Source organism: Anastrepha ludens, chromosome 2 (genome assembly GCF_028408465.1).
Source record: "Anastrepha ludens isolate Willacy chromosome 2, idAnaLude1.1, whole genome shotgun sequence".
Lineage (NCBI taxonomy): Eukaryota > Metazoa > Arthropoda > Insecta > Diptera > Tephritidae > Anastrepha > Anastrepha ludens.
Window position 1 is genome coordinate 20,762,421 of NC_071498.1, and position 16,137 is coordinate 20,778,557.

Sequence of the window (16,137 nt, forward strand, 5' to 3'; positions counted from 1 at the left end):
ACGCATACTTCTATTATTGCATCTACTGCATTGCGATGCTTTCTGAAACCGTATTGGCGAGCTGACAGACCTGTATGGCCTTCTGAGTACTGCTCTAGCCGGTTACAGATTATTGCCTCTAGCACTTTGCCAGCGGTGTCCAGCATACAGAGCGGCCTGTATGATGAAGGATCTTCTGGAGGTTTTCTAGGCTGCGGCAGTAGGACTAGTCGCTGTTGTTTCCATTTCATAGGAAAAACTCCGCTTCTAATGCATGTTGTGTACATGTTTCGAAAAACTTCTGGTCTCACTTGAAGTGCTTTTTTCAGCACGGCGTTAGCGATTCCATCAATGCTTGGTGCTTTTTGCAATTTAATTCTTTTGCAGGCCAGTTCTACATATTTCGTCGAGGTCCACTTCGGGCACTTCGTCCTCGTTATCAGTGAAATCCCTTTTGATAGAGAGTACACCTTGATCTGGAAAGAGGTTTGTTACTATCTTATCTACATGGATGTATATGTCTGCATATGCGCAACTGATAAACTTATCTTGTAAATAACCAAACTAAATTGTGGAGCTTTACCTGCCCATAAATATATACTCGTACACTCGCTTTTATCTTTTTAACATTGATGATAAGAAAACAGTTCTTAACGCTCGGCCCGAAATCGCCCAAATGTGACATTGTTCATTTAGTGAGAAGGTTAAATAACTTAAAGACATTCCTGCAATGCCCATAAAATGTAGCCTATAACACTGTGCGACAATTTTGGGGTCATCAAAATCAAACCACACCGGACCTTTTTTTTCTGAAAATATACCTATTCAATAGCAAAACCCTCGCTGTGTTTTTAAAAGTAAGCTCGATTTTTTTTTTATAGCGTTTTGAAGTTTTCTATTTTCATGAGATTTTGGAGTTTTACCTGTACGCTAAATTTGACTTATAAATCGACCTTTGTTTGATTTAATCGATTTATTTTGTCATAGCTTGATGCAGAAATTTCGTACATGTACAAATAAACTTATTTTGAGAAGAACCTATATCTCAATACGCAATTTTGAATACCAAAATTTCGAAAAATTGTATGTTTTTACCATTTTTTACTGTCATCGAAATCCGTCGGATCCATCGAATATGGGCAACCCTGTACAAGGTCCGGCACTCGAAGTGTAACCAACTTTAGTCCACTCGCGTGCATCACCTGTCTGTTAGTTGGTTAAATGAGATCCAGAGTATTGCTTACAAGTACGCGGAAGCATTTTGACGAGAACAAGCAAAATCAGTAATGGATTTCAAACGTAAATTTGTGGTGACATTATATAATATTTGGCTGGAAAATCACAACCAGCGATTCTTCGTGAGCTCGAGCACCTTAAAGTAAATAAAGTTTTTTGTTTATCGCACCATTACTCGTTACAATGATACTGGTGGCATCGCGAAACGTCTTGGAGGTGGCCATCAAAAGACTGCAAAGTCACGTGAAATGGTTCAAAAAGTGAAGAAGCGACTTGAAATCCTCTGACCAAAGCATCCGCCACATACTGAAAAATTATCTCAAGGTCCAACATTACAAGATCCAAAAGCATGATCTCACAGCAAACCAGCAACAAGTCAGACTTGAGAGAGGGAAGGAGTTGCTCCGCTTGGCCGAAAGCGGTAAATTTCCTAACATTGTGTTTCCTGACGAGAAAATTTTTCAAATTCAGCAATTCGTTAACTCCCAAAACGATAGGGTTTCTTTGACCGACCGTTCATACGAGAATTTTAGTCATCGATTGGCCATCAGGAGGCAGCACCCGCCACAGGTAACAGTTTGGCCCCCTGTAACCGCAGATGGGCGCTCTCTAATCGTTTTCATCGAGCCTGGCGTCAAGGTAAATGCAAAATATTATCGGGAAAGTATTCTCGAAGTTACTTTGATGCCATAGGCAGACAAACATTTCTGTGGCAGACCATGGACATTTCAACAGGACTAGGCACCGTCTCACAAAGCTCGAGTGAACCAAGAATGGCTAAAAAACCACGTTCCGAACTACACAATAGCTCTCAAATTCACCAGTCGCGAATCCGATGGATTATTCACTTTGTGCCATTTTGGAGAGCAAGGTCCAAACTAAAAGAGTTACCAGTCTTGAGGCGCTGAAAAAACTATTGTCCGCGAGTGGGCCAAAATAGCTTGACTTGACTCAGTGACCGCAAAAACATTCAGAGCGTCTACGCCGAACTTTTTGTTTTATATGTGTGGCTGATTTTTCCGTGATTCTTTACAGAGAGATCAGTTTTTGGGTTACTGCGTAAATCAAATTATTACATTAAATATATTTTCAAATTAATAATCTGTATTGAAATGCAGTCATATGAGCAAATGTGTGAAGCGACAATAACTAATCCGTGGTATTCTATTATTTTAATTGGCGTAGATATGATTAATTATTTACAAAGTGAAGCTCACTCTACAAATGTTTTCACGTCGCATTTGTTTATTTGCCAGACATTTAAGCCACTACAATCCAATAGCATGTGCACAGGCATACATATGTATATAGAGGGTGGTCAATTTAGAGGTATCGGATTTTAAATTGAATTAAAATAACGAAAATTCAAATTGATTGGGCAATCTTGAAAACGGCGGAGATGGCGAACGCTACTCTCTTCCATTCCTCCCTGGAAATGGCGCCCTCCTCCCCACTGCTGTCCATGACTCCAAGAGTGATGGAGCCTGCCTGTTTAGCGACTTCGCTAAACGATTTGGGCAGACCACCATCGGTCCTGGGTCTCTTTTCGAAGGAAACATCCTCCTCCTGGGAGCGTTGATTCTTTATCCCGAATCCGCTTGTGGCGCACTCGCATCCACTTCCTTTCCTCTGCCTTCCTCCACCCCACACAGAATCTTCCTGACCCACTCAAGCGTGTGAGAATTTTTTTCAGATAGCGATAGACATTTTGGTCGCCATAGCGCTCCAGGATTTTGGTAGCGAGACGAAGGTCAGGGAAGGATCGTTTGCTTTGCCCTGCCTGCCATGTAAGCTTAACAGTGGGTCCCCGAAGAGGCAACCCCGAAGACCCGGGAAAACTAAACGAGGACCGCTTATTGGTACTGGCCACCCCATCTAGTACCGCTAAATTAGGAAACGCAGACGGTTCCGCCTGCAGTTACCTACTTACCATTAACGGATTCCCACTTGTGACCCTTACGTTCTTGCAGGCAGTCGGTTTTTCTAGTCGATTCCAACATTTTGCTGCAACTAGGAACTTCAGTCTTCGGGGCTGGACTCCGGGAGAATTCGCGAGGAGGCGATTTCGCCCCTTCGGTCTTACGAGAGATGGTTTTTTGGGCTCGGTTCCGAGTTCCCGCTACCACCTGAAGTTTTTGGTATTTGTTTCGTGTTTATTGTGTTTGTATTCATGTTTTATTTCAAGTGGGTCCCCACTCGAAGCCCGTAAAGTGTAGTCGTCCCTTAGAGGCCCCATGGTTGTCTATGCCGCGGCACGGAAGCTTTGGGAGGGTTAACGCATGCCCTCATGAGGCTTGCGTTCAGAGCCAGACCGGACGCAAAGACGGGAGTCATCTCAACCGCACCTACACAGCCAACCCAATGCGACGGGTTTGGAACGTACTCCGAGGCCTTCCAGGCTTTTAACGGGACAAGGGCGGTCATGGCATTAGCTCACCAGCCATTTATGTTAAGTTTCACCCTTACATACTCAGGTGACAGAATGCCGCAACCACCAGCACGGGGGTCAGAAAAGTTCCAAAACGTAAAAAAGTAAGATTGGTCCAAAGATGCAGGGGTCGTCACCGTTCAAGGTCGTTAAAGCCGCATATCATTTGGCGCTATCCAGGATGCACCACGCGGAAGCGGTCTGCCTACACCCCAGTTTGACAGTAATCACGCGTGATCTGTCAAAAACGCCTATTGGAAAAGTACCTCCAATCTGATCACCCTTTGTTATACGTATTATTTGTATTATTACGGGCATACTTAAAATATATATAGACATTAGGGTGCGTCTACCCAGATTATTATTATTATTTTTTTTTTTTTTTGAATCGGACAATTTTCTTTGTGGTGCAAATAATTGTTTGGCCAAAATAGAGGTAATCGGATGAGAAGAATGGCCGGATAAACGACATACCGGCTGGGCCATATAATGTTTGGAACTTCAATTTGTTTTAAATAAGAAACGGATGATTTTTTTATGTGTTTTCTTTTATTTGAAAATACAATCCTTAAGGTAAATTATGGAATACTATATCATTCAAATGACTTCCACGGCTGGTCTTGGAGTAGTCGACGCGATGAACCCAATTTTTCAGCACAGCAAAAACGTTACCTATTTCGATGTCATTTTTGACATTTGTCAAGTAGGCAGGTATACAATTTTACACGATAGAACAACGAGTTAAAATTATTGAAACTTATTATAGAAAGAATCGACTCTTAAGAACAACATACCGCAAAATATGTGATTTTTTTTTTGTTTTTTCGTAGAAATATTCATCCTAATGAGTCGACAATGAAAAGTTGGTGCAAAATTTTCACGAAACTGGTTCTGTCGCGGTTAGAAAACGGTCTGGCAGACCTAAAACTGGACGTTTTGTGAGAATATTGCTGCTGTAGCGTAAAGTGTTGCCGAACACGCTTAGTTAGTTGAGAAAACGGCTCTAAAACTGTTTTATGAGAAAAAATTTTAAATTCAAAACTTAAGTTTTCTTATATGATACAATTCCTAACAGCGCTGCAAATATTGCGATTTGTTTTTTTCACTTTTGCACTTTTTTCTAAGGCGCCACTTGTGCACGATAATTGTAAGTTAAAATTTAAGGTTTACCCTAATATGCAAGTAGTACACACATATCTGCATCGCCGTCTTGAGTCATCGTAGTATTGTTTTGGTGATATTTTCGAGCTTTTAATTAATTAATTGAATTTCCTTCACATCATTGCCAAGTATTCTAATTCATGTCTGATATTCTCTTTTTTTTCTCTCTTTCATTTTTTACTTTCTATGCATATCTTGATTTTGCTGCTTGTCTGCCTGTGCACTCAATTAAACAACTGCCGCGCTTAGATATGCCAATGTAATACCGCTTCCCGAGACGCGTGTGGTACTGCAGCAGCTTGGAGATGATGATAAAACGGAATACATAAATGCCAATTATGTCAGGGTAAGTACGAAATTGTAACAATTAGATATGTTTTTAATTATATGCATAAGTATAAGCAAACACAAGTAGATTTTACCGGTGCTTTTTAGCGCTAAATAACTGATTTTTTTATTAGAGCACAAAAACGTCAATGAAATATTTTTAATTTTTTTAGATTAGAAATTTTGTGGGCTTTTTGTGTTTTTAAGCGAGCGCATGCCGTCGGTGTAGTACTGACCCGCCCAATGCACCATATTTACACACACACATACATACATATGTAGGTATTTTTGTTTTTTTTTGTTTAGTCAGGAGGTGGAAATCAAAATGTCTGAAACATTATCAAAGGTGCCGTCACACCAATGGTATGCGGAGCGTTCTCCCACTAACACTATAACATTCCTCCTCCTCGGCTGATTTCCACCCTGGAACCGCGTTAGCATTTCTTCAAGGTGGAGCCGCGTATATGTCTACAGACTCAACAGGTTCCTGCGTCCAGGTTCTGCTCCTGTGGGCATATGGAGATTTTACGCCATCGACAGTATTCACTCCTCCCACTGGCTTCGAGAGCGGTTGTGGGGGGCAAAAACATCGGAGAAAATGCAATAGTCCGATACTCACAAACTATTGTCTTGCCTTCAGTTCGGTACTGTTGTGAGTGTTTGGCTCAAGCGTCTGTGTCTGTCGTCGATTTGTCTAAAACAGTTCATCTCCACTGCCCACTTGCTAGCAAAGGCACCAAAAACTTTGCGATCAAACGAATATAAGGTTGTTTCGTATTTTTTTTTCCTTCCTTTTCTCCTAAGAACTGTCGAATTATTACTTAGCTTGGATTACGTACATTGCATAAGAAATAATCTAGCTGGTCTTGCTACCTAATTAATTTAATACCCGCCATCTATCGTTACGGATTTGAACTAGGTATTATTTGAAGAATGGTAACACTTAGCTGTCATCTGATTTGACAGAAAATTAGTTTTATTCTTCCGCTGAACGAAAATGGTTGTGTATACGCTCAAAGAACGCTGGGAAATATTGCGACATTACTTTGAAAATCATGGTAATGTTGCAGAATGTGTACGAAAATTACGTACGGCAATGAGAAGAAGAAAAGCACCGAATGAAGCGTATGAAGCGGGTATGTTAACAAGTAAAATTGCCGCATTTGGGGCTCAGAAAATCCGCACGCACTCGAAGAAAAGCCGATGCATTCACAACGAGTCACTGGTGCGGATTTTGGTCGAGAGGCATCATTGGTCCATTTTTCTTCGAAAATGAGCGAGGTGTTACCGGGTCAATGGAGAGCGTTACCGGGCCATGTTGAACGAATTTTTGTTCCGAGAAATTGAAGAGGAGGATATTGGTGGCACTTGGTTCCAACAAGATGGCGCTACTTGCCACACAGCGAATGCTACAATCAATCTTTTGCGCACTGTCTTCGAAGATCGCATTATCAGCCGAAATTCTGATATCGTTTTGCCGCCTCGGAGCTGCGATTTGACGCCGTTAGATTATTATCTTTGGGGTGCCGTCAAAGATCAGTGTTATGCCAACAAACCAGCAACAATTGATGCACTGAAGACCAACATACGCGATGTCATAGCTGAAATACAGCCGCATAAAATCGAAAATGTGTTGAAAAATTGGACTGATCGTATGGGATGGTGCATGGCTAGCCGAGGCAGCCATATGAATGAAGTTGTATTCCATCATTAACCGGAAGGATTGTACTTCAAAATAAAAAAACAGTTTGGAAAAATATTGAGTAGTTTCTTTTTTATAGCATTTTTAATTCCGTAAAGTTATATGGCGGACCCTATATCTTAATAGTATTGAATACTTAGTCTATCTTTCTGCTTCTACTGATGCTACCGCTGTTGTTTCTGCAGTAGCAACTGCTGCTGTCGTTTCTGGGCTTTCCTTTCCCAGTCAATGCGGTTGAGCCTCGTCACGACTGTAGCCGCGAACGTTTTTATTTAGTGATGGTCGAACCACATATCCTGTACAAATCTTGCGTGGGATGGCGAGTGTTCGAATGCCTTCGCCAGCATTCCTTGTTCTTCACTGAAACGTCTGCAGTGAAAGGCCACATGTTCTGCGCTCTCGACTGTATTCGAGCAACTCGGGCAAAAAGAGCTGTCGGCCAGCTGGAAACGGTGTAGATATTCAAGGAAGCAGCCGTGTCCGGTGAGTATCTGATTTAGGTACTAGTCAATATCGCCATGCTTCCTATTCATCCACCCTTCAAGGTTCGGTATGAGTTTGTAAGTCCACCGGCCTTTGGTTGACTCATCCCATCTTCTTTGCCATTTGACCATAGATCGCGTTCTTTGTAGGTAGGTATGTAATGCCTGTAGTACAATGGTCTCCTGACTGAGTGCTTGGCTTGTCCAACCCCCACATGCCGTGTCTATTGCTTTCCTAAATCGTGGCTAGTCTATCAGCGTAGAGTAATCTAAACGAATTTCCCAACTTTGGCAGACGTATTTCTGGAGTTTATTCGAACGCCAAAAGTGATGGTTTCACGGGGGTTACCTAATGAAAACCGAGTAAAATAATAATGAAAATGGCTTTATTGTTGTTCAAAACATTCCCCTTGGAAGTCAATACTCGTACACTTCTGCATTCGCTTGAACTAATTTTCAAAGCTCTTTTGAGTGGCAAAACGAGCTGTGTAAAGGCTTCAAAAACTTCTTCAGACGTTGTAAAACGTTGACCTCGTTTTACCATTTTATTTTTGATTTTCGGAAACAAAAAGAAATCATTAGCTGCCAAATCAGGGCTGTAAGGTGGATGACCCATTAAATCGATCTGTTGAGTGCTCAAAAACTTTCTTGTGTCAGTCGATAAATGAGAGCTTGGGGAAGAATGATTCTTTGTGTTGTTATTGTACCAGCATAAACATTACCCAGTATGGGAAATGCTGCTGGAGTGATAGTTCTTGGTCGGATATAAAGCTGAGTCCAACCGACTGTAGTTGGAACGAAGAATGGTTCGCCTTAGGCGGTTGGTTTCCCCAAATTCGCCAAAAACTTCTGGTAAACAAATGGTAGTGTAAGACTCAGAAATTACTATTTTACCTTTCTCTAGTGGTACAGTTGCGACATGACTAGAATTGTCGAAAGAGACAGGCGACTATTGGGTTTGAGATGCTTCTTCCGCGAACAACTTTTGTTGAGTTAAGCGGGGTAGCTCCTCCAGACAATGAGTTTTGGAATCATTGTTTGCGAAAAACTGTAAGTATTTATTGTCTTAAAATACATTAAATATTAATATTCATACTTAAATGAATATATAAAAATTTTTTTGAAAAAAAAAAAAAACTAAATGGCGGCGCGACAGCTGCTCAAACGTGGCTCGTTTAATTTGCGCCGTAGAATCTGCAGCATCTTGTAATCAACTGAAATCAACCAGACAAAATTTTTTTTTACTCCGCTTTGCACTTACCTCTTTTGAGCGAAAAAAAAAAATAGAATTTGAAGTGAAAAAGAAAAAAATTACACTTTTTTTATAAATAAACTGATCAAAAAAATTTTTAGTTTAACAAAATTTAATTTAAAATTGATAATTAATATACAATTTGAGGTACATGCAAAGGCCAATATGCTAAAGAATATCCCTGTAAAATTTTATGTTGATATCTTGATTACTCTTTGAGTTATACTCGACAGCGCGGAAAAAAACGTATTTTGAGAAAAACGCGATTAAAGTTTTCGTTCTTACTCAGCTTTCGTTCGATGCTCATCACTTTACTGAATTTATAGGGACTTTTTAAACTTTCTATTAAGGCGTTAAATGGGTTTCGTTGAGGGAAAAAAGGCCTATTTTCAATATTTTTTTTCTATGTAAAAAATTATTTATTTAGTTCAAACTTTTCTCTGTCTTATAGATACATATTTAAAGAATAATTTCTGAAATTATCAAAAAAAAATTAAAATTCCACCATTATGACGTCATTTCCGGTGACCCCTCGAAAAAAGGTGCGTCCACGTTGTCAGCATAACTCCTGACGGGTTCATCAAACATGAAAAAACAAAAATAGGTGTTTTAGTTAAGACCATAAACTCGTGCTTGAACGAAGAGAAGAAAAAAAGTAAAAATTGGAATTTTGGCAGACATTTTTCCAAAAAAATTAAAATTTCGGTCAAATTTGCTTGACATTTTGTTTTTTTTTTTGTAAATAGTTGTAATTAAAAAAATCCTTCGTTCAAGCACGAGTAAATTGTACCTCGAACACCTGTGTAAAATTTTATCAAGATCGGTTGAGTAGTTTTCGAGAACATTTGACAACCGAGAAAAACACGGTTCCGAGAAAAACGTGTTTAAAGTTTTGAGTAGAGGCTGTATCTCCGAAACTATTGTTCGGATCGACTTGAAAATTTAGGATAATATTCTTGAGATGTTGTAGAAACTAATAAGCCAAAAAAAATCGATTTTTGAAACCACGAAACCCATGTAACCCCTTAAGCTTAAAACATTGAATTGAACAGATAATCTTTAGATTGTAAATTAATTTTTAAAGCAAAAAAAAATGAAAATTTGAAAGTGCTGGAGGAGCTGCCCCCCTTAAGATCGTCTTGGAACACCCCTACTGTCGATTGCTGTTTTGTTTCTGGCTATATTCGTAGATCCAAGATTCATCATCTACTGAATTTCTTCAACATTTCTTTACCTACATCAATCGACACGAGTTCCTTTTAGAGTAATTAAGGAGAACAAATCTTCTTGAAGACCAAATGCTCATGCTATATTGAATATTTTCTGGTCCGAATAATCTCCAAGGATACTTTTATCTCGCGATATGTCACATAACGGTCTTGCGTATTCCATTGTTTCTGGCACAGCAACCATTTTTGGACGACCTCCACGAAATTCATCCTGCAAGGATCGACGGTCACGTTGAAACTCTTTGTACGAGCATTTCACAGTGGCTAAGCGTTTAACTTTAAAGCCAAAAGTCGAAGCCAATGCATTCTTGTCTCGACAGCCCAATTCGAAAATCGTAGTAAATCATCGCACGGAAATTTTCACGAGTTAATTTCATCCTTCGGGCGAGATGAATTTTTCAACTGACTGGAAAAGAACAAATAAAGTTCGTAAGTGAAAAGGTTACGAGAGGGGACTATTTTGAATAAATAGGCTCGAAGTTATGACAACAAAGCTCCTGTCGTTTCTATTTTAGCTCAGTGTTGTTTATTTTGGACTTCACCTTGTATGTAAGTTTATGCTGAAAAATACCAAATTTATCGATAAGCGCATTGAATTACAGCTCATCTCAGGTAGTGGTGAAAAGGCGCAAAATACAAAAGGAAATCTTCGTGCGTGGCTTATGGCTTATTGGGCCGTCTTATTGCGCCATTTAGTACTCAAAGGATTAGTATTGATGTGGGAAACTGAAAAGTCATTACATCTTTTGCCTAGCTGGTTTCAGTTTTTTAAAGATATTTGGTTTACTACATTTCCTTTTTAAAAAAAAGTGTGGACCAATGATATCTTCCAAACTGCACTTTTTCCTTTCTTAATTATTTTCATTTTATTCAGTGATAAAATTAAGCACACGCTGAAAAAAGATTTACCGTTAATCTTTTATGAACAACTTTTGCTTACATAAGTCTATAAGTGACTATATACACACATACATACATACATACATCCGTACTGCGTCTATGCGCTCATACACTTTTGAGCTCAAGTTGTTCACTGATTCACTGAAGTAGATCGAATCGCTGCTCCTAATCTGCAGCTGGATGACAACGATTCATTGTTTCAATGGTTTTATTTTATTTTCACATAGTAAATTGTTTATTTGTGTGTGTGTGTGTTTGTACTCATACGTGTTATCTTTGTACACAAGCTTGTCGAGAATTTCAGTTACTTGTTGTTTTTGTTTTACCTTGTATATTGTTGCTTTTGTAATTATAAAAAGCAGCAAGCGCAAAATTACACGATCATTTGACGTTCCATTTTTTTCCTTTCTTTCACTTCGTACAAACAGATTACGCATAAGTTACGCGAATCTCAGGAGATCGCTTTTTTACATATAGGTACATACACACATGCATACATATCACTATGCATACTTATGCACATATACACAATCCGTCCAAACACCAGTAGCGTTTTAACAACGTTTCAGCAATCAAGTTACACATTCGAATTTTCAAGCTGAAATCATAACACCAGTTGCGCTCTATTACCTTTTTCATATCAGATACGAGTGGGGATGAATAAGTTTATTAAAATTGAAATAAGGAAAACCCTGTTCAACAAAAAAGTGTCATATAGAAAAGAAGAAAACTTTTTTCCTCGCCAAATATGTTCGTTTTTACATCAAATCGGGGTCGTTCGAGCAACTCTGCATAAATGCGTCGTGGATCCTTTTACACTTTTTAAGATAATCAAAGCATTCAAGCAAGCACTCACTACCCGAGAACCTATCGACATAATCTTGCAGATCGAAGGATTCATCTTAGTTTTTGCCAGCTTCGATTTACTATGATAAGTCCACTGGCTCGACTGTTCCTCGATTCGGTTTGTGATTGAATATCACCGAATCTCCCTTTGAGTATTGCCAGACGACGAGGTTTGTTGTCAGTTGGGGAGGGCAAAGGTCGCATTGCTCTTGTGGATAACTTTTTAGCTGTACCAAATTTTCTCTTTGTTGACTTCCAATGTTAACACCCTGTAACTCACAACTGAATGGAACCAACAAAAAATAACAAAAGAATCTTTTTAGTGTGAAATGCCACCTTAACAACGAGCATAAACTTTAAATTGTTTGATAGATAATTTAGGGGGTATATCGATATCGACCACTACAGCCTTCTACCGAGAACAAAATTAATTTCTTTTTACCTAAATTAGTATTTGCGCAAACTGAAATAACTAATCAACGAAATGAGCCTTTTTTAGCCTCTAGAAATCCACGCACCATCACTCGCCGATCCTCCAAAAGCATATCGTGAATTTGACCGACCATTTCTGGTGCGCTGACCTCTTCAATGAGTGAACAGAAAGTTTCGTGTCACTTCTGTTCGTATGGCCACACCGTAATTGGGTAAATCCGTGGTAGATGATACCAATCGATTATCGTCCCGAAGCTTTTGTTGGTGTGCGCAATAATTTTTTCAAGCAAAAATCTTAATTTAATAATAATAATAATGAATTTGGATGACTTCCTTCTTCTAATTTTCAAGGTCTTATAGATCCATCCTCTTAAGTAACAAAAAACATAAAAGCAATGGATGGGCGTGAAGGTCAAAATAATGATTTGCATCACTCAAAATCATTTATTTCTTAAATATTTAGTAAAAAAGTTATTCAGACCAGATATTCAGAATACGCCAAGTCTTGGGAAAGATCCATGAAACGAGAATCGACAGACACCATTCTTTTGTTGATCTTAAAGCTGCATTCGACAGTACGAACAGGAGTTACCTATATGCCGGGGTGTCTCAATTTGGTATCCCTTCGAAACTATTGAGCAACGCCATTTTGCATGCCCGTATGGCGTTGCTCAGTACCAGCAGCAGTGCCGTCGGAATTGGGAAGGACCTCTCCGAGCCGTTTGGTACCAAACAAGGTTTCAGACAGGATGACTCGCTTTCGTACTATTACTCGCATTGACTCGAAGTTGTTTTGATCTCAAAAATTAATAGTCAAAAAAAGCTCCTTAGTTGTTTCTATTAAAACAATGGAATGGGTTGGTTAGTTGGTTGGTTTAAGTGGTGATTCGTCCAGAATCCAACTAGCGCTTCCGCACCATTTTGTTGCCACATCCTCGCTACCAACTTGTTTAGCGGTTATTTACAGCATGACTATATCCAGTGTGTGCGGTTCAGGAACCTTATAAGGTTGTCGACCTCTAAGCCAAACATTTGTCCGAGACTCTCGAACTGGCGGTTTGCCCAGGGTTAACATTCTGCCCCTTCATAGTTCACGGCATTCACAGAGGAAATGGAAGATTGTTTCCTTTTTCTCCGGTTGTTTGCAACTGTGACAGTATATGTTGTGAGGGGCGCCCATTTTGGCTGCTTGTTCTACGATAAACCAAAAGCCAGTTATGACCGCTACACGGTCTACAGGCGTCCCGTCGTTTCATGTTTATCACTGTCGACCATTGCTTGAGGTTGTAGGTGGGCCATAACGTCCTGCTAATTTTGCATTTCGTTTGGTTTTAGGGAAATTGTATTCTTGACTACACCTTCATCTAATACTACCACTTCACTACTACACCTAATGGTGTAAATACTGATTCTACCAGATCGTTATTCATGGCAGATCCCCTTCTTGCCAGCTCATCTGTTTTCATTACCTTCAATGCTTCGATGTCCCGGGACCCAGATTAAGGTAACTTTATGGTTTTCACTCAAGGTGGTAAGGCTATTATTCCTGCTTTGTTCCACCAGCTCAGAGGTTGTTGCAGCCGAATCTATGTAGTGTCTGGATTGCAGCTTGGCTATCCGAAAGAATAGTGATATTGTCCTTAAAAGAGGGATCTGCGATTAGTAACCTACAAGCGTCCCCAATTGCCAGTACTTCCGCCTGAAAGACACTGCAAGCATTAGGAAGACGCACAGATTTTCCAATTTTAAGTCTATGAGAATATATGCCAACTCCAACACCACAATCCATTTTAGAGCCATCGGTATAGGCTGTAGTGCCGAAGCTGTTTAGTGAGAATCCCTTATTCCATTCTTTCCTAGATGGGAAGAAAATGGAAAAATTTCTATTATATGTTACCGTTGGGACGATGGAGGCAGTCCTCGTCGAGGTATACTGGGTTTGTCGCAGTAATAGGCTTGAATGGCCATGAGTTTTTTCCTTCTAGCGACCTGCTTCATTTAACCTAAATGCACTCATGGTAGCCATCTTCTTCATATGTAGATCTACCGGAATAACGCATGTCAGTGCGTTCAGATCCTCCCTAGGACATGGTCTGATTGCACCGACTATTCTTGCACAGACTGATCTTTGTATTCTGCCAAGTAATTTGATGTTGTATTTTCTCTCTAGAGCTTTCCACCAAACCACCAAGCCATACGTTAAAATTGGTCGTATAACCGCCTTATACAACCATAATATATACTTGGGTTGAAGACCCCATCTTCTTCCTAGCATACGTTTACAGGCATACTACAGTAGGCAAAAAGTAAGGTGAATTTGGTTGTAAAATGAAAAATCTTTATTTATTCTTGTAAATCAATTTCATCCCCTTCAAAATAATCCCCTCTCGATGAAATACACTTATGCCAACGATTTTTCCGATTCCCGAAACATGCCAAATAGTCCATTTCCGGTATAGCCATCAGCACCTTCTTCGATTCAGCTTTTATCTCCTCAATCGACTCGAAACGCGTTCCCCGGAGTGGTCTCTTGAGTTTTGGGAAAAGCCAGAAGTCACACGGAGCCAAATCAGGCGAATACGGTGGTTGCGGAACGATATGCGTGAAATTTTTGGCGAAATGGTCACGAAGAACGAGTGCAGTGTGAGACGGTGCATTATCATGATGCAAAAACCAAGAGTTGTTGGCCCATAATTCTGGTCTTTTTAGACGAATTGCTTACCGTAAATGACACATAACGCTCAAATAATATTCCTTATTAACAGTTTGGCCAGGTGGAAGGAATTCATAGTGCACCACACCACGAAAATCGAAAAAAACTGTCATCGTGACCTTTATTATTGAACGACTTTGACGTGCTCTTTTCGGTCTGGCCTCGCCTTTAGCCTGATACTCGCTTGATTGGTCGGTTGTTTCGGGGTCGTAAGCATAAATCCAAGTCTCATCTCCTGCAATGATGCGTTTGAGCTTGTCCTAATAGTCTGAAAGCATTGTTTCACACACATCAACGCGACGACTTTTTTCCAAGAAATTGAGAGTTTTCGGTACCAAACGAGATTTGACTTTTCGTAGGCCCAAATGGTCTTTCAAAATGGTTTTCACCGATCCTTCTGATATTCCGATCATATCAGTAAGGTCTTTAACAGTCAACCGATGATTTTTGAGCACTAACTCCTTTACTTTATTGACGTGTTGGTCATCTGTTGACGTCGATGGTCGTCCGGAGCGCTCCAAGTCATCAACACGTTCTCGACACTCTTTGAAGTCTTTGTACCACTTATAAACATTTTTCTGCGACATGGTCGAATCACCAAATGCCTTCTGCAACATGCTAAACGTTTCCGCAGCCGAATTTTCATTCCGCAAACAAAATTTGATGGCACTTCTCTGCTCATTCAAATCAGACATTGTAAAAATCGAAAAATGCACTCTTGGTCGTTTGGTAAACACAAGCGTAAATATATAACTGATAATGACATTCACATGAAAGTTGGCCCAGATGTTATTAACAGTGCTGCCAACTCATGAAAAAAATAACTAGAGCGAAATTTTAATCCCGCGAAGTTTGACAAATAAATTCACCTTACTTTTTGCCCACAGAGTATAAAACAATTTCTACTTTCTTTACCAGTTGTTCAATGTTTAATTTCCAGCTTAGTTTGGAATCCGAAATTACCCCTAAGTACTTTGCACTGGTTGAAAGTGAGAGGGTTTGTCCGTTAATCTTTGGTAGGGCAAAAATTGGTACCTTATATCTGGTCGTAAATAGCATGAGTTCTGTTTAAACTTAGGTCACAGCCCATAGCCCCAGAGTTAAGCTCGCTCAGCGCCCTTTAAATGATCTCACTAGTCGTATTGGAACACAGTCCTGATGCCAGTAACACCACATCATCAGCGTACGCAACAACTTTTACTCCACCTCCCCCCTGTGGAGTACCCCTATGGACTATGTGAATGGGTAAATTTTTACAAACATACCTTAGAAGTTTAAAGCTGTCGATTATACAATTTTACGCAGATCTTTTAATAAAAGGTGGTTGAGTTTCAAAGGCCGATGTTGGTTTTGAATAAAATACAATTTTTTTAGGAAAATATTGTCATTTCTCTTTACTATGATAATATTGGTATGGCTCAATTACGTATGGAACAAAATATCGGCCAAA

At 39.7% G+C, this 16,137-nt stretch overlaps 1 protein-coding gene across 3 annotated transcripts in view; it reads left to right on the top strand.

Annotated features, from left to right (window-relative positions):
- The window catches only part of LOC128864572 (mucin-5AC), a 142,671-nt gene that overhangs the window by 118,679 nt on the left and 7,855 nt on the right, over positions 1 to 16,137 (top strand). For all 3 annotated transcript variants that reach the window (XM_054104331.1, XM_054104317.1, XM_054104324.1), the window contains exon 5: positions 5,054 to 5,150. In XM_054104331.1, the coding sequence (XP_053960306.1) occupies positions 5,054 to 5,150 (97 nt within the window). The remainder of the gene's footprint in view (positions 1 to 5,053; positions 5,151 to 16,137) is intronic.